Raw genomic sequence first — 21,578 nt, forward strand, 5'->3', positions numbered from 1 at the left:
AAACAGGTATTTTACATAGTTCCTCCTTTTAGATCTAAACTTAAGCCATGGTATTTGGAGGTGGGGAGGAGGGTAGACAGAGAGAGAGAGAGAGACATTGATGTGAGAGAAAAACACCAGTTGGCTGCCTTTCGCATACACTCCAACCAGGGACCAAACCCACAGCCCAGGCCTGTGCACCGACTGGGAATCAAACCTGCAACATTTTTGGTGTCCAGGACAACACTCCAACCAACTGAGCCACCGTATTCTTAAGTTGGTGAGGTCTGAAGAGTAACACCATCATTATGACAAATGGTGCAAAAGTTATTAAAACTCTCTCCTGGTGCTAGGATGAGAGTCCAGGGCCCCAGCCACTTAGCAGCTGCTCCCTGGGAAAGAATGACAGGGCCCCTTCTCTCAGCAGGCACACTGGACCACACTGAGATGCCTCAGGCTAGGGTTTTGCTTTGCCTCTGCCCCAAAGGCATTTATCTAAAGCTGAGACCTGAGGGCACCTTTCTAAATATCAGGAAAAATTAATGCTTTCTGCATCCCAAAAACCCATCCTAACTAAATAAACATAAAATATTGCCATTATGGGTAAATAATAATTATTCTAAAGCAACAGCTAAGTTAGAGTGGCTCATAGGTATTCAAAGAAAAAAAAAAGGTCACTGGATCCAAAACAGGCAGCAATACTCTCATTTTAAGCATCTATTCCAGCAGCAGGTAAATAAATTTTCATTTATTACTGCCAGATAAAGGTAAAGTTATTGAGTAACGGAAAAAGTGCTGCTGGTACAGAGTCCAGGTTTTATATTTAAAACACAATGTTTATATTAAGTAAATATTAACATTAAATTTTCCTAGGTTTAACAGGAGTTTCACTGTATGGTTATAAAGGATGGGAAATGATAACAATAAACACTGTTAACATGAACATGTAGTGTCATATATAAACATCATCAAAGCCCCCTTTAATGGGACTTGTAGAAGGCTACATTCATGAACACAGTGAATTTACCACATGCTTGATAACTGTACTTTATTGTACAAGAGAAAATCTAGATGGTTGACTTTAAAATTTCTCTCCCTCCAACACATACACACACACACACACACACACACACACACACACACACACATAATGTGGTCTTATTACATAGTATATAATTTTAGGGTTTAGCTTTATGCATTTTATTTGTATGAACTTAATAATGTGGGGGACTGGTAAGAACTTTTTCTTAAACTGAATGGAATTTCATCAGTGTGGTAGCTGGCTATTCCCATGTCTTCCTTGGTCAGAGAAGAGACAATGAGAAGGAAAGTCCTCCTTGGCTGGATGGTATGTAAAGTTGGTATGTAGACAGATTAAGACGTCTTGAGGACTGGGTAAAAACTGGCATACTTTGAGACCAAACACACACACACATACCCCACTCCAAAATAATTAAATCCCAAGCTACTGGAGAGGAAGAGAAAAGATTACACTGGGATGTCGCTCTCCAGAGATCCCCCTTCCAAATCATTCATGATTCAAGAAATAGCTCTTCGAGGAGATTATATATTGATGAAGAGATATAAATTGTGTTGTTTGTTGAATATTTTACTAGAAAAGTTCCTAAGAGGTCATTTAACCCAAACCCCTTAGTAACATGCTTCCTTGCAACATGGTTTTTGAGTCCACCTACAGTATACAGAGCAGTGCACTAGAATAGTAGAAACACTATATGCATCTGCAATTTTAGTGCACTAAATTACATGACCTGCAAAATATCATTCAGATCAAAATTACTAAAATTTCAGTTTCAGGTTCTGTGGGAAAGGAGGAATTAATTGGAAAAAGGAAAGCTGAGAAGGCTTCTTAGAGTAGCGCTGTCCAGTAGGGTGTAGCTACTGAGTACTGAGGAAATAAATGTTCAGTTTAATCAGTTTACATGTAAATAGTCACATGTGGCTTTTGGCTACCATATTGGACAGCATAGTCTTAGAGGATATGAGCTTCGAGCTGGGCTTTAAACAAGGAGAGGTGGGAATTTGATAGGTATAGAAAATTAAAATTTCAAGCAAAAGGCAGTGCTTGTGTAAATTCAGAGAAGTAGGAAAACTTCAGCCATGGCTAAGTGAAGACCTACTATCTGGTAAGATTAGAACGAAAAGTAGAAGATAAAGTGGGAAAATTCAAAACTATGTGGCATGTTGAACACAAGCCTGGAGAACATACACTTAGTAATTCCATATTCAATGGGGAGACATTTAAGGTATTTGAACACGGTAAAAATATAAACTGCTTTGTGCTTTAGAAAGGTAATCATCAATGTGTAATATCAATCTGAAGGTTCTTTTGATTACCTATTGCTGTATAATGAACCACCCTTCCCCGCAGTGGAATTAAATAGCTGCCACTTCATTGTGTTCATGGGTTTTCTAGGTCAAGAATTTGGACAAAGCAGAGAGGACAGCTTATCTCTGTCCTATGATGTCTGGCACCTCAGCTAGGGTGATTCAAACAGCTGAGGCTGGAATCACCCTCAGGCTTCTTCACCCACATGTTGGTTCCTGGGGGGATGACTCAAAAGCTGGATTCAGCTGGAACTGTTGACCAGAGCATTTATAGTTCGCTTCTTATGTGACTTGCACTTCTCATAGTTGGGTACCAAGAGGGAGTGTTGCAGGGGGAGCATCTGGAGAGTGAGCATTCCACGAGAACCGGGTGGAAGCTACATGGCTTTTACTGGCGTGGCCTCAGAAGTCATTTCTACTGCATTCTGTTGATTGTAAGTGAATCACTAAGGCCCGCCATATTGTGGGATAAGAGCTATTGTTGGGATTATCTCTGGAAAATATAGTCTGCCACAAAGGCTATAAAATGGGAATTGGGAGATAATGAAGGCTTCGACCAAGAAAATGGAGGTGAGGAAAGAAAGGAAAAGTAAGAATTGGCTGACAACATGGAATTAGAACTAGCAGTGATGAAGAGGGGGATAAAGAAGGAGGACGTCCTGATGAGTATGAACCCGAACAAACTTAAAAATCACCAATTAGTAATCTGGGAAAGATGAGTTGGTTTGGAAAGTGGGAAATGGGCTGTTTTCTGGCATTGGAAAGCTGGTGGGACATTCTTCAGGAGGTATCAAGGAGGAAAGTTAGTAATTTCAGGCTGGAGCTCTAAAGAAAGGTCAAAGTTAAAGCTGGAGACAGATTTGGGAGTCATGAGAGATAGAAATGATTAAAGAATTGCATGTGGTAGGAATTCAATAAATATTGACTGACATAACCCACTCTAGCTGGGACAAAAATTAGTGTTTGCAATTTTATATATATAATCAGTCTTTGAAAAATTCTCTAAAAGAGAAGTGTGAGTCTCCGAATGAGGACCAAGAATTAAGGTGAAGCAATTTCATAATCAGCAAATGTAGCACTATCTGGATTGGCTCATTCAGTAGCTACTTCAATGTCTTTCTAAACTAAAAAACTGAAAACTGTATTTCCCAGACTCTCTTGCAGCTAGGGTTCCAGATATATGATTCAGATTGTATCAATCAGATGCCACATAGCAAATTTGAAAGGTAGAAATAAACAACAGTGATCCAGGAACTGTGCTTCTGCTGTTCCTACTAGTATAGTTGCGGTATATTTGTTTTTCACTATGACAGCTGCAACAGTGGTCCTAATGTCATAGCCCCCTTTTCCATGGTTTTGCTTTCCTCATTTTAGTTACTGGTGGTTAACTACGGTCCAAAAATACTAAATGGAAAATTCCAGAAATAACTCATAAACTTTAATTTTTGAGCCATTCTGAGTAACATGATGAAGTCTTGTGCTGTCCCACTCTATCCCACCCAGATGTGAATCATCCCTTGGTTCTGTGTATCCATGCTGTATATACTCCCCACATGTTAGTCATTTAGCAGTTGTCTCAGTTATCAGATAGACTGTTGTGGTACCACAGTGTTTTTGTTCAAGTAACCCTTATTTTATGCTTAATAATGGCCCCAAAGCTCAGGAGTAGTGATGGCTGGCAATTTGGATATGCCAAAGAAAAGCCATAAAGTGCTTCCTTTAAGTAAAAAGGTAAGTACAGTACAGTAAATATTTTGAGAGAAAGACCACATTCACTTAACTTTAATTACAGTATATTCTTATAGTTATTCTATTATTGGTTATTGTTGTTAACGTCTTACGTTGCCTAATTTATAAATTAAACTTCATTATAGGTATGTGTAGTATTTATACCTAATATTTATCAGGTTCAGTACTATCCATGATGTCAGGCATCCACTGGAGGTCTTGAAACATTTCCCCTGCAGATAAGGGAGGACTACTGTATACATAGTTATCAAGAGGCATGGTAAACAGTAAAAAGTGCATGATTCTGAAGTGGGGCAATTGCCATGGTGGCTTTCCTGTACACAGGAAGCTTCTGATTCCACAGCGTCTTGATTTCAGTGTGGGGCAGTGGTTCCCCTGTCACCCTAAGTCTGTAGTGTTGTTTTGGAAGTTGTTCCTGAAAGCTCAGCTGTGACTTTGCTTCTTCCACCATGCAAATTTGTGAGATATTACATACCTTGTAACAAGTCCCTTTCTACTCAAACTAGGTGGAATGGATCCTATTCTCTGTAACTGAACCCTGACCAATACAGTAAGCCAGAGATCCTGGTGTAGGTCTTGGAACCCCTTGGAGCAGCCACCTAATCAAACCTTAGAAGAATAATTAATGAGAAGGATTTCAGGGAGAAGCCATGAAAAAGTGAGACAGGGGACATAGAGCAAATGGAGTAGGAGATCAGTGCAGATGCCCTGAAAGGGAGCATCTGAGTCTGAGTGATTCTGCAGGAGATGGTACAGAGGAAAGAGAACAGTTCCAGCTGGAAACCAAACCATGACTCTAGAACCCACTCCCCCAAAAGGACATCTTTTCTCAAGACCAGAAGACCCATGGGTGATACTCTTCCCAAAACTAGAGGATGTAGATGTGGCCTTTTAAATGAAACAGGACATGTAGAGATCTGATATTTGTGTTAGTCTGTTCTCAGCTGGATCCTTAAAGATATTGGACTAATATTAACCTATTTCCTTAAAATTGGAGCCTAAAACTTCTCAGGTAAATAGCTTATTTTGTGTGCCCACTGGTGGCTTAGGGTAAGGGTAAGGGGTGATGGGAGAGTATCTAGAAGTGAAAGAAAAGTTCTTGGATCCAGACTATAAGCCTTGAGGCAAAAAACCCATCTTTCTCCTCACGTAAAACCGATAGCAAACCCCTCACATGGGACTGATATTTTCACCACAAAGCAAATAACAACCTGTAATGGGGCCAATAAATTATTCCAGACTTCTTATTAGATAATATCACTGCAGACTTCCATACATATTTGTTTTTCCAGTAATAGAAAGAGATTTGTGTTCACTTAAGGAATCTATTGTAATGGTTAAAAGGCTGTCCTCTGGAATAACATTACCTGGATTCAATTCCAATACTAAGAGGCAAGATCTTGGGCAAATTACCTAACTGCTTTGTGCTACAGTTTCCCCATCTATAGAACAGAGCTAGTGGGAGACTCAGTGAGACCCCATAATGTTGTAATTGGCAGCAGCATCATGGTCCCCCAGCCACAGTAGTGTGTGTACAAGCTGCGGCCACCCAACAAACTACTACCAGCAAAACCAGAACAGACCATGATGCAAACCCGTGACCTCACCAAGCACTCTTTTCTGCAGCCTGAGTTAGCCAACCCCACCTCTTCCATCCAAGAGTGTTGGACTTGGAGAGTTGAGAATTGGGGGGAGGGGGCAGAGTTTATCTGCACTTCTTGATATGCACACAGGATCTTTATTAGGCTTGCATCCAAAGTAATTTTTCTATATATTAGTACATATTTTAATTTTATTGTTAGATCCAGATCAAATTTTCAGAAATATAAAGATTATTGTTTAGCTTAAAAGGAAGATGTATCAGTTTCATATCTGTTAAGGGATACTATCAAAAACAGGTAATAGGACATGGAGAATCTTTCCTTTCAATATTGATGTTCCCTATAGCACTATAGAAATAATGTGTGCAAGATTCAGTTCTTTCACTGTGTTGTGTGATCGCAGGAAACCACCTCACTTCCTTCACCAGCCCCCAATATCCTCTTCATGGTTCTGTGACCCACCTGTGGCTCCCCTATGATCTCCCTCTTGGAATCCAAACTCTCCAAGGGCAGAGCACATCTTTATCTCCAAAATGCCTGCACTCACCTGGGCAGACATCTCTGCACTCAGGAAGGATTTTGCTCCTTGTGCCTAGCAAGAAAATGGAAAACAAAGTCACAGAATGGTACCTTGAACTTCTGCAGGCCCCTGCCATGGCCTTCAGTCCTTGGACTTTTCTGTGCCTTTATTTCTTCTGACATCAAGTGGTTCTTGGCACTATCTTCTCCTAAGATATGCCTTTTGTAAGGGGGCTTTGTCTGTGCTTAAAGATTGCTCATATCCATGGCAGTACTGTTGAGAGCAATTTTATATGCCCCCAAAGAGCATGTTCATTTAGGGACCTACCTCCCATGGGAGGCAGGTGGCGCTTCAAGGCTTCTGCCCCACATGACAGCCACACAGCAGGACATGAGTGCTGGCCCTCTCTTTACAAGACAAGAAGGTGAAGAGAGGGGCCACATTCTTGTCTGAGGAAATCCAAATGCCCACAGAGTGCTAGAAGGCAGGACCTAAGTGTGTGGAAGTGATCAAGTAAAACCCCTAGGATAAGCCTGGCAGAAGCAGATGTAAGCATCCTGACGTGCAACCAGTTTGTGACTGCACTTTCATGGGGAACACCCCCCTCACTCTCAACAATGACTTCATCTTGTATTTTTCAAATAAATGAGTAAGAAGCTTCCCCCTTGAGTTTCATTTGGGGTCTCTCTGCCAGGGAAGAAGAGGTCCTTCTCCTCATTAGAGGAAGCCTTCACACTGCTAATATAAACCCCCAGTTTCGACCACCCTCCCCTTTTCCTAACATTTCCTTTTTCCACATCCTAAACACAAAAACACTTTTGCTTTGACCCTACTGTCTGTTCTAGCAGCTTCTAAACTCATAATCTGCTTTCTAGCCCCACCTCAGTTCTGAAGCTGGGTTCTCAAAGCTTCCTCCTGAAGCAAATGGACTTTGTTTCTTACTATCCTTTCCTCCACCCCTTCAACCCCTCCCCCCACTGCCCTTGGGTATGTCCATTGGTCTTGATCATTCTCCCACTTCCACTTTTTAAGTTTCGTCTTACCTCTCTTTTTCCTTTGGCCACTTTGATGGCTCAGCCTCCTTCTGTTCATGTTCTAATTGTGGATCCCTCCACCCCCAATTCTGTTGGACCCTTTTTCTATCTGCTTGATTTCCACCCACTCCCATGAGCTCACTTGTTCAACCATTGCTACTTACCACAGATTCACAAGTCCTTATCTCTAGCCCTATCACTCACTTGCACTGCCCACTTCCTGCATTTCCAACTTCCTGCAATCCCTTCCCCATGAATATCCACCCCACATCTTAGACTCAACAGCCCCAAGCTGAATTCAGTACTCTGCTTAACTCCAGACTGTCTCCTTTCCTCTTCTCTCACTTTTGTCAGCTATTGGACTGTTCTTGCTGCCTCACAGCCTAAAACCTCAGAGTCCTTTTGATTTTTTTTAAAACAGCTCTATTGAGATATAATCGTGTATCATATGATTCATCCATTTAAAGTGGTTTTTGGTGAGTCCACAAGCTTTGAAACCAGCACCAAATCAGTTTTAGAATATTATACCCCTACCCCAAAACAAACAAGCAAACAGATAAACCTGTATTCATTAGCAGTTATTCCCTATTCTTCCCTCTCCACATCCTCTGGCAGTCATTGATGTATTTTCTGTCTCTGGATTTGTCATTTGACATTTCAGATAAATAGAAGCATACTACATGTGATATTTTGTGACTGGTTTCTTTCAGTTGACACAATGTTTTCAAAATTCATCCATGTTGTAACAGTTATGTATCAATATTTTCTTCCCTTTTTATAGCTGAATAATAGTCCATTGTATAAATGTAACATGTAACATATAATTTGTTTATCCATTCATCAGTTGATGGGACTTCGGGATGTTTCTACCTTTTGGCTGTTAGGAATAATGCTGCTATGAACATTCATGTACAAGTTTTTGTGTGGACATATGTTTCAGTTATCTTTAATATATACACAGAAGCAGAATTATAACTCCATGTTTAGTGTTTGAGAACTACCAAATTGTTTTTCAAAGTGGCTGCACCATTTTACATTCCTACCAGCAGTACGTAAGAGTTCCAATTTCACCACATCCTTGTCAACACTTGTTAATATCTTTTTCATCATAGCCCTCCTACTAGGTATGAACTGGTATCTCATTGCAGTTTTGATTTGTATTTCAGTGATGGCTGATGGTTAATGATGTTGAATACTTTTTAATGTGCTTATTTACCTTTTGTGTATTTTCTTTAGAGAAATGTCTAGTCAAATCCTTTGCCTAATTTTAATTGGGTTAGTTGTCTTTTTATTGTTGATTGTAAGAGTTTGTTATACATTATGGACATGTCTCTAATTAGATTACATAATTTGCAGCTATTTTCTCCCATTCTGTGGGTTGTCTTTTCACTTTCTTTTTTGGCATTTTGCTTTATGTCCATTTGTTTCTTCTTTATTTTATTTTATATTCATTTCAGGTGTACACATAGTGGTTAGACAATTGAATAATTTACAAAGAGGTCCCCTTGATAATTCAATTACCCTCTAGGTCCATCCATGTTGCAAATCCTAATCTTTTTACTGTCTTGATGGTATCCTTTGAAGCATACAATTATAAATTTTGATAAAGCTAATTTTCTTTTGTCACTTGTGCTTTTGGTGTATCTAAGAAGGCTTTGCGTAACCCAAGGTCATGAGGATTTATTCCTGTGTTTTCTTCTATGAATTTTATAGTTTAACTCTTACATTTAGGTCTATGATTCAATTAGAGTTGATTTTTATCTATAATGTAAGGAAGGTGCCCAACATCATTCTTTTACATGTGAATATTCAGTTGTCCCAGCACCATTTGTCAAGAAGGGTCTTTTTAGTTTTTTTCCTTTTGTTTTATTTCATTCCAACCTGTCATCAAATTTTGCTCTTTTTCCCTTTAAAATATGTCACCCTTTCACTACCAGGCCAGTTCCCAACTGAAGCTTTCACCATCTCACACCTAGGTGACTGCATCTGCATCTGTCCTTCCAAGGTCTCAGTAAGTTAACCCTCCTAAGGAAGAGACTTCAAGAAATGGAATAGAATTCCTTTAATTCATCTGCTTTGGAGCCTATAATAAATTCCTACTACATGTAGCATCAAGGCCAAGATCCTCTCCCTGACTTCTCTAACCTGGCCCCATCGTGTCTACACCAGCAAAGCAAAGATGTATAACATTATCTTTCATGTTCATTTTGCTCCTCAGTGAAAGGGGAGTTCCCTTCCTTTGCTGTCCTTTCCCTCCTCAATAATCTTCCTTTCTATGTGCCCCATTAAAATCTGCATAGGTCCTTAAAGCGTCCTCCAAGCCCCAGCTCCTGGATAAACCTCTCTAACTCCTCCAGCCCTCAGCAATGCTCTCTGGAGTCCCTGCTGCATTTGTGCACTCTGTAGCACCAAACAATTGCTGTGCAAATGACAGTGGCACACAGAATTCTACTCTACCACCCAACACCCATGAACAGTTATTGAACAGCTACTGAAGCTCACAGCACTGTGCAGCGTGACACATTTTATGCAAATACTGTTCCCTCCTGCCATCAAATGGGGGAATCGAATCCAATGAGATAAAAGATCCTTCCAAATCTAGAATTCCACTCTTTCATCCTTGCTATATTGATTCAATTTTAAAGTTTAAGCTTAAAATTAACTCCAGGTGTCCAGTGGAGGAAACTTTTCCAAAACTAAGCCAGTGTTTTCCAAAGATCCCAGCATTATTTCTTTTTTTCCATTGAATGCACTGGGCCTATTAATGATCTAGCTTCTGTTCATGGCATCTGTGATTGGGTCTACAGCTTAAACTACAGAAACCTATCCAAACTCAAAGGTAATTTAGAGAGTATGAGATTGCAACCCCTCTCCCCACCTCCACCATTGAAACAAAACACACACACGCACACACACACAAAAAAACCTTTCAAATTGAAGAGGCAAAGTTTGATCCCTTCCATGTTGAGAGCTGCAAACAATAGGAGCTTTCAGCTCTAGTAGGACTTCAAAGGGCTACCGAGTGCCTGCTCTCAGAGTACTTGGTTGTAGTGACTGAAGAAAATGCAGGCATCCTCCTGCGACTCAGTGCCCCGTTAGCACCTCAATAAAGCAACGATTCTGTACTTATTAAGTAGGCAAATGCAGGAAATGGGAAGGGGAGCCTTTGGCAGAGAGGGGTGAGATCTGGGCGCTTAAGCAACACCCTGCTGCAAAGAGCTAATGAACTAAGCATTTGTTAAAATGACCTAAATAATGTGTAGATTTTCAAAAAACCAACGGGAAATGGTTGACTGGATTAACTCCAGAGGCGTGATTCCCTGGTTGCGGCAAGAAACCCCCAAGGCCAGGTACCAGGCTTGGTCCCGAAGTGGTAGCAACCCCAGAGTTCTCCACAAACACCTAAAAAAAAAAAAAAAAAAAAAATCCTGGAGTGGATCCCAGAGCGCGCCGAGCAGGTCCGCCAATCGCTCGAGTGCCTCTGATGGTTCACCTACCCGCCTCTTCTCGCAGGTGGCATCCAGTCGGCGCTCGCTGACCACCCGCCCGCAAAGAAGCTGCGTAGCAAACTTTCCATGTTGGAACCTGCTGCTTGGAGAGCCGCGTGAAGTGCAGCTCCTCTGCGCTAGCGGCCACCTGGAGGCTGATACTCAAACTCTCCAAGGCGTCGCGGTTAAAGTTTGCTCCTAATTTGCCTCTCTTTCCACCCTTCTCTCCCTCACAACCTGCAGCCTGGAGCTAGAGGACCTCGGAGGAGTTCCTGGGTCCACCGATGTACAAGCACACCCACTAACAAAAGAAATCCCATTAAATCTCCCCTCCTGTGAGCTCATGCTCCAACGGATGCCTCTTTGAACTGACCCCCTGCCTCCTCCGCTGTTTGGGGCGCGGGGCCCTCCCGGGCTCATTCCCTCCCTCCCGGCTGCGCACTTTCGCATCATGCTTGGTCTTTGATGTCTCTTTACATTACGGCAGAGAGGCCACACGTTTCTTCCCTGCCGCGGGGCTTTGTGTAACGCCACTGACATTTGGCCTTGATACCTGTATCTCTTGGCGATTGCAACAAATTTCTAAAATAAATATGTATTGTACTTTGATCTCCCGGCATTGCATTTTTAATGGATGCTGCGAATATTATTTCGTTAAGAGGAAGTTTTTCAGGAGCTCGAAATGCAAAGGCAGGGAGGGTAAATGGCAGTTTGTAAAAGTCTCTCCAAACTTCAGCTCGCGTCTGGGAGGGAGGCAATCGTGATGGTTTTTTACAAATGGAGATGAGGCCAAGAGCAAGAATTTCGAACACTCAGGAGACAGCCTACTGTGCATTGTCCCGGCACTGTCCTAGAGACTTTGCATATATACGTTGTGTTCTAAACCTACAAGCACTCTACAGGTGTGAACTACTATAACGCCAATTTTAGAATTGGGAAACTAAAGCACAAATAGATTAATTTACTTGTTAAAATTCCCAACTAGAAAATGGAAACCTGAGATCGGATTTTCAGAGTCCTAGCTCTTAACCATTAAGCCATCACTCTGTTTCTCCCTGCTAGCAATTGGTGGTGGTTTAATTGGCCAAGTGGGAGCATCTAAGAGAAAAAGTTTTCTCCTATAACAATCAAAGACATGTGAATTGGCCTTTCTTGCCTTTTTTAAAAATAGCGAACAGATTCATTCGGTCAGTGAGAATGCCTTCCAGCCTGCTTGGCCCAGCCTCCCGGAGACAGGGGGTGTCCAAGAGCTCAAAGGATTGCAAAAGGAAACACCCTAAGGGACCAGACCCTCTTGCTGAGTGAGGACAGGTGCCGGCGCGGCTGAGCACCACGGGACTTCCTGGCCTCTCACTTGCATCCGGGAAAGAACTCCTCCTGGTCCCAGGCTTTGCGGGGGAACTCGACCCCCTGGACTGAGCTCGAAAAGGGGTCGGTCTGCCCGGCCTCAGAGCAAACACTAAGTCCCATCCCCTTCCCCTCTCACAGAGCACCCGGACCAATTCTTCAGGAACCAGAACGGGCTGCCGAGCTGTGTGGTCACTGCTTGACATTTCCTCGGTGACACTTGCTTGGAGAGGAGGTGGCCGTGCGAGGGCGGGGTGTACTAAGAATTCGTTGTATTTGGGCCACTTGTGGCCCATTCGACTCAAGCAAGATGTTTCTATTTCGCTGACTGGCTGTGGTCTTGGGGTAATGTCGGCCTGGTGGCATAGTGTCCTGACCCGTTGGTAAATGCAGAGGGCACCAATACTATAGCCCAGACTCCGAATCAGAAGCCCATTGGAGTTATCACCCAGTGTTCCTCTCACGTGGGTCCCCACTGTGGTGCGGTCCCTGGGAAGAGGACGCGCCGAAGCACTAGTTGGCTCAGAAGATCGCTTCTCCGCCCAGGGCCTGGGAGAGAGGACACCTTGTCCGCAGGGAGGCTGGTTGCACAGGAGGCCCACGAGCCACGGCTGCCGGCGGGAGGCCTCAAAAGCTGTTCCCGATCCCTAATCCTCTCCAGTGCCGCGGGGACCCAGCGGACACTCCGCCTGCCTCTTCATCTTTCCCCAGCGCCTCCACCTCAACCCCCGCCGTTAAGTGAGGGGATTCCGGTGTCCCTACGGCCCAGGTAGAACCCGCTTTGCATTCTTGGTTGGAGGGAGGCGGGTGGCCGACTGTTCCTCCTGGGCTGGGCATGGAGGGCCAGCGAGAGTTTGGAGGGGACACACTCTGGTGAGCATTTCCCTGACTTAGGCGAAGCGCGCCCTGCTCCTGAAGAACTTTCTTTTCTTTCCAAAGGGGATGAAAACAACCGTTTTTATTGACTTTTCTTTCTGATTAGTGGACTGTTTGTCCTGGTAGGTACTAAAGTAGTTTGTTAACAACAAAAGGCTTCCTCGGCAGCGTAGTTCCCAGGTGGGTCTGTGCAGCTTGCAAGAGCGTGCACTTGCCTGGCGGGCCTCATGGGTGAAATTGCCAGCATCACTGGGGGCTTTCGGTGGGGCCTAACAGCAGTCAGCCACCTCGCTCTACAGGGTCCAGGACTGCCGGCCTGGACAAAGAAGAGTGAGAGGACAGCATTTCTTCCCTCGCGTGTGTATTCCGGGTTGCTCTGGCTGTCCTGCCCACGCTCGGCTTTGGGAGTAAACGCAGCACGGGTGTTTTTCTCAGGCTCACTATTTGTAAAAGTTGTGGCCCGAGAAAACTTCCAGTCGCCAGCAGGAACGTCACATGAGGGCCCCAGTAGCTTGTCAGGCGGGCGCCCCGAAGCGTGTGCGCCACCCACTGCCGCCCTGGGCGGCCATCCGGCCCCGCCCTGGGTCACAGCCTAGCCGGTGGTTTCACCACGACCTGCAGGGGGGCACGCGGCAAGCTAGCGAGGTGCGTCCCACGCCCCGCCCCGGGAATTCCCTCGGGTTCTCAGTGCGTGCACGCCTTTCCGGTGTGGGGTGTGTAAGTACCGGGGAGGGCAGAATTACCCTCATCTCCCTCTCGAAGTCCGCGCTTGGAAGCCGAAAGCAGATTTCTCTGGAGATAACAAAGACACTTTGTCACTTTGGGCGCTGCCTGGGTGCAAATCTTTAATTGCAAGGGGATGGGGGAGGGGGATACAGTGTCTCAAGCAACTAAGCGCGGGTCTCCAGGCGGCAAGGCCCCCTTTGATCAGGAAAATCCAATTATTTGTGTATATACATTTCCCACATAGTGATTACTTCATTAATTGTCCCGCCTTTATCTCCTCCCTTCCCATCCCCCCTAATAATCAGTTCTTTTATCCAGACCAACAAACACACCATAGGAGCTTTGTGGATTCAAAGGATTTGCTTTCGCTTCTGAAAGAGCCGCTATTCTTTGATGATTGGGTAGCGGCAAACTTCAAAGCCATAAATCTTCCCTCTGACTGGCTGGCGGCCCAGCAAAGTCCTTATCAAATTCTTGGAGGTGATCCTGAAGCGCTCAGACCGCGCGCGGTGCGAGCGAGCGGGGTGCGGCGAGGGGCGCGGGCGGGGAGGGCCCCAACTCGCAGAGCGGGCGCCGGCGAGGGACTCTGGGCGGCTGTCCGTCCTCACCTTCTGATCTCCATGCCTCGGCTGTGCCCTGGTCGGCAGCCAACCGACTGCAAAGAGTAGCCATGACCGCCGTTGCCGTCCTCCGGAACGATTCACTGCAGGCCTTTCTCCAGGTCAGGGCTGGGCTCGAAGGGGGCGAGGGAAAGGTGGGAAGGGTCCGCTCTCGATCTCTCCAGGTATTCTCTGCACCCTAAATGTCAAAGAGGGCTTTGCTCAGTGGATGTCGCAGGAGTCAGACTTAGGATGCCCACGCCAACTTCACACCTTAGTGTCAAGAGTGAGGCCTCTGGGGGAGGGACGGGCGGATCCGGGGGTGGTACAGGGGTGCATAAGGCTGAGAACGAGCCCTGAGCTCCGCCAGCAGGGTCCTCCTGCTGATTTCAGCGCAGGGCGGGCGGAGGAGGAGCCCGAGAGTAGTGTGGAAGCAGAGCTTAAAAGATGAGAGGGAGGGTTCTGGGGCAGTCGGGCTGTGGGTGTTTTCAGGCCCTTTTTGACCCCGGAGCAGGGAGTCGCGGGTCAGATCCCTCTCCCCTCCCACTTTGTGCCTGGTTCCTCTAAGTCTGGGTGGAGTGTCTCTGAACCAAGTGCAGTAGTTTAGAAGGAAGCTATCGTGCGCTCCGCGTGCAGGTAGTTCAGGCACCAAAAGTTTCCTGGGACTGGTGGGTGCGCGCGTGGGGTGCGGGTGGCGGGGGAGGGGCAGCAGGACGGGGGAGGGGCGGTAGTATAATAGCTGGCGTGGGGGTAGCGGGCTGGCCCGGAGACCATGCTTGAAGCATTAACCTTTTGTCTCTTCTCCGCCCTCCCCCGCCGCTGCCCATGCAGGACCGCACCCCCAGCGCCTCCCCGGACCTAGGCAAGCACTCACCCCTGGCGCTGCTAGCAGCCACCTGTAGCCGTATCGGCCAGCCGGGCGCTGCGGCACCCCCGGACTTCCTGCAGGTGCCCTACGACCCAGCGCTGGGCTCGCCCTCCAGGCTTTTTCACCCGTGGACCGCCGACATGCCAGCACACTCGCCGGGCGCACTGCCGCCCCCACACCCCAGTTTGGGGCTGACACCGCAGAAAACCCATCTACAGCCGTCCTACGGGGCGGCTCACGAGCTTCCACTTACCCCCCCTGCTGACCCCTCGTACCCCTACGAGTTCTCACCGGTCAAGATGCTGCCCTCCAGCATGGCGGCGCTGCCTGCCAGCTGCGCGCCTGCCTACGTGCCCTACGCGGCGCAGGCCGCGCTGCCGCCCGGCTACTCCAACTTGCTGCCGCCACCGCCACCCCCACCGCCTCCCACGTGCCGCCAGCTGTCCCCCAACCCGGCCCCCGACGACCTCCCATGGTGGAGCATCCCGCAGGCCGGCTCCGGTCCGGGGACCTCCGGGGTCCCGGGGGGCAGCCTGTCGGGCGCCTGTGCTGGCGGGCCCCACGCGCCCCGCTTCCCTGCGTCAGCCGCTGCTGCTGCCGCTGCCGCTGCCGCCGCCCTGCAGCGGGGCCTGGTGTTGGGCCCGTCGGACTTTGCGCAGTACCAGAGCCAGATAGCAGCGCTGCTGCAGACCAAGGCTCCCCTGGCGGCCACGGCCAGGAGGTGCCGCCGCTGCCGCTGCCCCAACTGCCAGGCGGCGGGCGGCGCCCCCGAGGCAGAGCCGGGCAAGAAGAAGCAGCACGTGTGCCACGTGCCGGGCTGTGGCAAGGTGTATGGCAAGACCTCTCACCTGAAGGCGCACCTGCGCTGGCACACGGGCGAGCGGCCCTTCATATGCAACTGGCTCTTCTGCGGTAAAAGCTTCACGCGCTCCGACGAGCTGCAGCGGCACCTGCGGACTCACACTGGCGAGAAGCGCTTCTCCTGCCCCGAGTGCGGGAAGCGCTTCATGCGCAGCGACCATCTCGCCAAGCACGTCAAGACGCACCAGAATAAGAAACCCAAAGTTGCTGAGGCCGGGGTCAAGCGAGAGGATGCACGGGACCTGTGAGCCCAACCGGGGGGCGACTCTAGTCCTTTCCTGCCACAGACTCCCCAGCACCTCTTTGGGAAGGTTCTGGGGACCTGTGGGCAGCTGGCTGAGGGGAGACCCAGGAGAGGCCCTTGCCCCTTCATGCTGTCTGCCTCGCAAAGCGATGCCAGGCCCCCAGCTTCCCTGGCCCGGCGCGCAGACTTGGGACCCTGTGCCCAGGAGGACAAGGGAGGTAGGGTTTGGGAACCCTGCGGAAGAGCGGTTTCGAGCTCTCAACCATTCCCACCATCTGGGAGACCTACAGTTTGAGGGGAACACCCTGGGCTGACCTTGTATATAGGAAAGGCTGCTGAATCAAAGTGGAAGGACCTTGGCAGAATTCAAATAGTGCTGGGTTTTTTGTTAGGACGGGGCCGGACTTTGTACAGGTTATTTAATAGCTTTGTTAAAGAGTAATTATAATTACAACATTAATGAAAATGTTACTTTTGCCCTCAGCTCCATGCAGAGCTACAGCATGAAATGTCTATGTAAAGCAATCAGCAGTTGCAGCGTGAAAATAAATACGTTAACTCTTAACTCTGGGGTCACCTCTGAAAGACCCCGCTGAGCCGGTCTCATTTGATCTTTTATTCTTCCGGAAGGCTTTACAAAGCGGTCAGGTTTCACCAGGAACTTGGAGGTTCCTGGAGGCTCCTTGTGCCTGAGGCTTCTTCGGTGAAAGGTGCTGGGGAAGAGTTCTGGGTGCATAGCTGGAGGACGTTCGTAGGGCAGGGTCAGTTTTGTGGTAAAGAAGATAGGGCAAAATTTTCCAGTCACACCCCGAGTTTTTTATGCGGCCTTAGGACTTGACCAGAGACTGCTGGGCTTCTCAAAAGTTTGAAAGTTGCTGTACATACAATACATGTTCTTTTTATCTGGTGGATTTCCTGTGGCTTTCTATTTGTTGCTACTCCAGAGACAGAGGTGACACTGGAACTTCGCTTCCTCCTGGCAGCCGGTTTGGAGAGGTCCTGGCACCTTAAGGATCTATTCACAGATGAGGTTTGGGAGAGTTACAGAGAAGCTGAGTGTCCTTGTTCAGGTTGGTCTCAGCCCAGGAAAGAGGCATCACTCCTGCATTTCAGCCCCATCATGGAATACAACTCTGTCCTGCTTGATTTCATCTTAATCATTTTGCTTGCAAGTCTTAAGTCTTGTTGCACTATAGCCACTTAGGGATTTCTGTCTAGGCCTGCAAATTTAGTTCCATTTTGTATGTTGGGATTTTATTTATTTATTTTTAATCATTGTAGTAGACCAAGATTTTTCTCAGGGAGGGGCCAGGAATGCTCACCTAGGTGTCTCTCCTGACTCTAAAATTTGAAGTTTTAAAGTTTACAAGTGTTTTCTCAAATGGCTCAATTCAACTGCCCCTGGATGTTTTCTAATACTTGAGTTTGTAAACGTGAAACAAACCTTTATCTTCTGATTTAGAATTAGCAAACAGAAACGTTCTAAATTTTGTTAATGCCATATTTCAGTGGAACGGAATAATCTCATGGTGGTAGAAGTGTGTATAAAGTGATAGGATTTCACAGTTTACAAACCGCTGTCATCTTGCCTTTTGTTTGAAGTCAAGGTGAAGGGTAAATTCTTAAAAGCTGTGAGGGTTGTACTTGAGACTTAACATATTAAGTAAAACACAAACATCAACATAATTGAGATTAAAATTACTATTACACTCCTAAGAAACATAATTTTTACTCTATTAACTTGGGACAAGGTAATAAAAGAATACTAGGATCATTGTGAAAATATGTTTTAGAACCAGTTACTCTCATTAGAGATTTTGAACTATTTAATGACAAATTAGACTGAGTCTTCAGGGTTCTTGACCAAGGAAGGGCAGTTAGGGTAAGCTAAATTTTCAAGAGTGTGGCAGTTTTGTGAGCGATAGGAATAAGAAAGATGCCAGAGGGTAACATTAATGTACATTTGAATGTATGATCTAAATCTAAATCAAAATTCTTGAGAATCATTTCTGTGAAGACTTACAGAAACTCTCACATCCAAACGATCCCTGGGATCAACTTCAGAGCCAGAAGTTTTTTGGCCGATAGGGAAAGATGAATCCTTGTTAGAAACTCAGAGAAGATGAAGTGATCCTTTCATGAGAAAGAGAATGCCCTTGATAGAGAAAGAAAAATGGCAATTTTGAAATGAGTCTACTAGCTATTACTGACAGCTATGATATTTAGTATCCAAACAGATGAAGTGTTGAAGATAATTTCCTTATAAATTTAACTTTGTATTTATTAAGAGAAAAAATACATAAATGTATGAAATTTAGTATCTAAATAGGTGAGGTGTTGAAGATAGTTTTCCTTTAATTATAACTTTGTGATTGTTAAGAGAAATCAGGTAAAGTATATGGAATTAATCTAAAATACAGTATATTTAATTTTTAAAAGCAGAATAAAATCATTTGATGGCATAACTTCCTTATGTTTTCATTTAATTGAACTGCAAATATAAAGAAGTATGGTAGAAGTACAACCTCTGAACAAACTTTGCATAACTGACTGTCCCTTGCTGTACCACTGCAAAATCTGTGTTCCAATTACTTTACAAAAAAAAGTTTGTGCCATTATCCAAATGGAAGCCAGAAAGCCAAAATAATGTGATATTGTCAAAGTGCAGGAAAGTATTTCATAGTTATACTGAAAAATAAGTTAATGAATACTCAAATACAATTTTGAGTATGCAGAATGTGTTAGAGTATATAAGTTGTTAAAATTTAAACTGCTACTGAATGCTTTGTTTAATAAAACTGCAAATTATTTTGAAATAAATCAATATGCAAGAAATGATATGCATAAATGATGGATTTAAGCACATTCAGCAGACAAATTAATGAAATCAAATTAAAAGAAGTTCAAAAGCAAATTATTATTAAATATAAACTAAAATTCATATTTGGACTTTTGCAGACATCAAAAGACAATTTAAACTTCTAACTGTATTTAAGCTTTACTTAAAGACCCCAGCACCCAATTTAACTAAGTTTTAAAAACTAATTGAGGAAAATATGTTAACAATGGCCTCAAATGTCAACAGACATTTTACATTTTTTAAGCAACCGTTTCAATAGTATGTAAATATAACATAAAGTGTCATATTTTAGAAAATTCTAAAATTAGTGTGATGTGATTATTTGAAATTCAACACTCAGTTGATAAACCATTTTTGATCAAGAACTTAGAAACATGGAGAAATTGAGTTATCAATAATTTAGGTAATTTGGAATTGTGTATTTCTGGACTTGTTAACACTCCATAGTTTTCTGCTTTTCTCAAGGGAAAATTGTGCAAATTTTCCTTTGGCTGACCACTAACTTGTAATAGTTCTGGTAATGAATGAAAGTAAATTGTGTTAAAGAAAATACCACTATATTATTCACTGTTATGTTAGTCTTTTCTAGTTTTGGTTAGAGTTTAAATCTTACCACTATATTGTATATATTGTGATAATTTTTTTTTGCCATAAGTCAATCACACAAGACATACCAATTTTAAAAAATTAATCTTGCTGAGCATGTTTATTCCAGAAATGTATCTGAAACAATGTTTACAGAAAAGAGTTTCCCACCCCAGTTTGCACCATGTTTCTATTCTAATACTGTGGGTTTTTAAGTAATTAGTTTAAAGCAGTATTTTCTGTGTTTCCAATTATTTTGGTTTTGCTGTGAGTTTCACAGAATGTTACTAAGGCTGTAGCTATGACATCAAATTCTTGTAAACACCTACTAAGTTATTTAGAACTCTAAAGGTACAAACCACTTCACTAGCATCAGCATATCACATTAAATATTGACAAGTTGAAGTAAATATCTCACTGGGAAGTGGTCTGCTGTGGAATCAGATTCAACCCTCAAGCTTTGTTTTATAGTAAATGTAATTAAGGTTTTCTAATGTCTCAAACTGAGGGACACTCAAAACAGGATATATTAGTTCTATTACATATCAATGCCTCTTTGGTTTGCCTTTTGGAGGGGAACATCAAAAATTTGACACCTAGGGAAGCTTTGAAATGAGTATATGTGCCAACATTTTGATAAACTAAGGAAAGAAATTTAGATAGAAAGATGTATATTAGTAATAAGATAATATTTAGATTAACACACCAAAAGGGCATGTTTCATTGGGCCACTATAATGGTAGCATGATTAATGTGACATTCAACATATGTAAACAATACATTTTCCTCTGGTGCTGTTCAGACTCAACACATTTTTTGCATAAAGATCTTTATGTCAATTACTCCTTGATTATTATTAAAGAATCTGCAATTTTTCAATTAACTTATGAACATTGTAAAATAACTTACATAATATTCCTTACTATAGCAAATAACTGATAGCTTTCAACAAAGATGTAATCAAATATCTATGGGCCATCAGAACTTTTTTGGATAGTTCGAGGTATTTTTACTATTACAACTTACCACCAGTTGAAGATTTGCACATGATGATTGATATACTAGACTTTTCATGCTGACATTTTGATGATTTACCTTTCTAGTTTTATATACCTTTCCTTTTATGTCTTTAGTGATTATGCTGAAGCATAACCCCCAGTGGGGTATTTGACACTTAATTGATATTTCAGTCCTCGTATGTGAAGTACAGTAGTTTTCTGCACAATACCTAGTAAACTATATTAGATATTTTGGTTGTCTACCTAATATCAAAATTCAATTCAGGGGAAACAATCCAGTTTCTAATTTGATATATGAAAAATATGCAACTTTCACTTTTCAGAAAGTTGTTTCATCATTATGGAGATTCAATCTGCATGTTATAAAATGTAAATTTGTTTTACAGCAAAACTATATAATTTTTTTATTACCTGTCAAACTTCTGACATCAAAAATACACTAAAATTTTCTATAGTTTAAGGCAGCATTTAGATGTCACCTGGTTTTTAAACATAAAGTTAAATCATTCAGTCATACGGGTGCTTTCTAGTTATTTTGTGTTTAGCGTAATCTAAAACACGAATGGAAAACATCTGGCCCTCAGCTTAATTTCATCCAATTTATAAGGCAAGTATCAAAGCTAAATCCTCATTTATGCTTATAGTTGGGAAAATGTGTCCTAATTTGAAGGGCATTTGGTGGCAATTTCCTAAAACTCTACATAAGTTAGCATGAAAGCTTATTTCTCTTACTTTTGTCTCTGGGAGTTTTATATTTTGTGCACTGTTTTCTTTTTCCATTCTATATGTCTTGTGGATGTCACATGTCTTCTATATATCCATGTTCATCTCCACCATAGAAACCCATTTTGTGTTACGACTCTTTCTTTATGTATT

At 43.9% G+C, this 21,578-nt stretch overlaps 2 protein-coding genes across 2 annotated transcripts in view; both read left to right on the forward strand.

Annotated features, from left to right (window-relative positions):
- MYO3B (myosin IIIB) overlaps window positions 1-11,287 on the forward strand; it is a 437,546-nt gene extending 426,259 nt beyond the window's left edge. The window contains exon 35 of the mRNA XM_090280660.1: window positions 10,743-11,287. The gene's annotated coding sequence lies outside the window, so the exon portion shown is untranslated. The remainder of the gene's footprint in view (window positions 1-10,742) is intronic.
- Window positions 11,288-13,789: 2,502 nt separating this feature from the next.
- Window positions 13,790-17,451, forward strand: SP5 (Sp5 transcription factor). The gene is made up of 2 exons (XM_090267886.1): window positions 13,790-14,387; window positions 15,097-17,451. Exons 1-2 carry the CDS (start codon window positions 14,337-14,339, stop codon window positions 16,240-16,242), a joined length of 1,197 nt encoding a protein of 398 aa, XP_090124012.1. The 5' UTR covers window positions 13,790-14,336; the 3' UTR covers window positions 16,243-17,451.
- The last annotated feature ends 4,127 nt before the right edge of the window (window positions 17,452-21,578 follow it).

This window comes from Furipterus horrens, unplaced genomic scaffold, assembly GCF_987537825.1.
Source record: "Furipterus horrens unplaced genomic scaffold, mFurHor1.1.pri manual_scaffold_1, whole genome shotgun sequence".
NCBI classification, from domain to species: Eukaryota; Metazoa; Chordata; class Mammalia; order Chiroptera; family Furipteridae; genus Furipterus; species Furipterus horrens.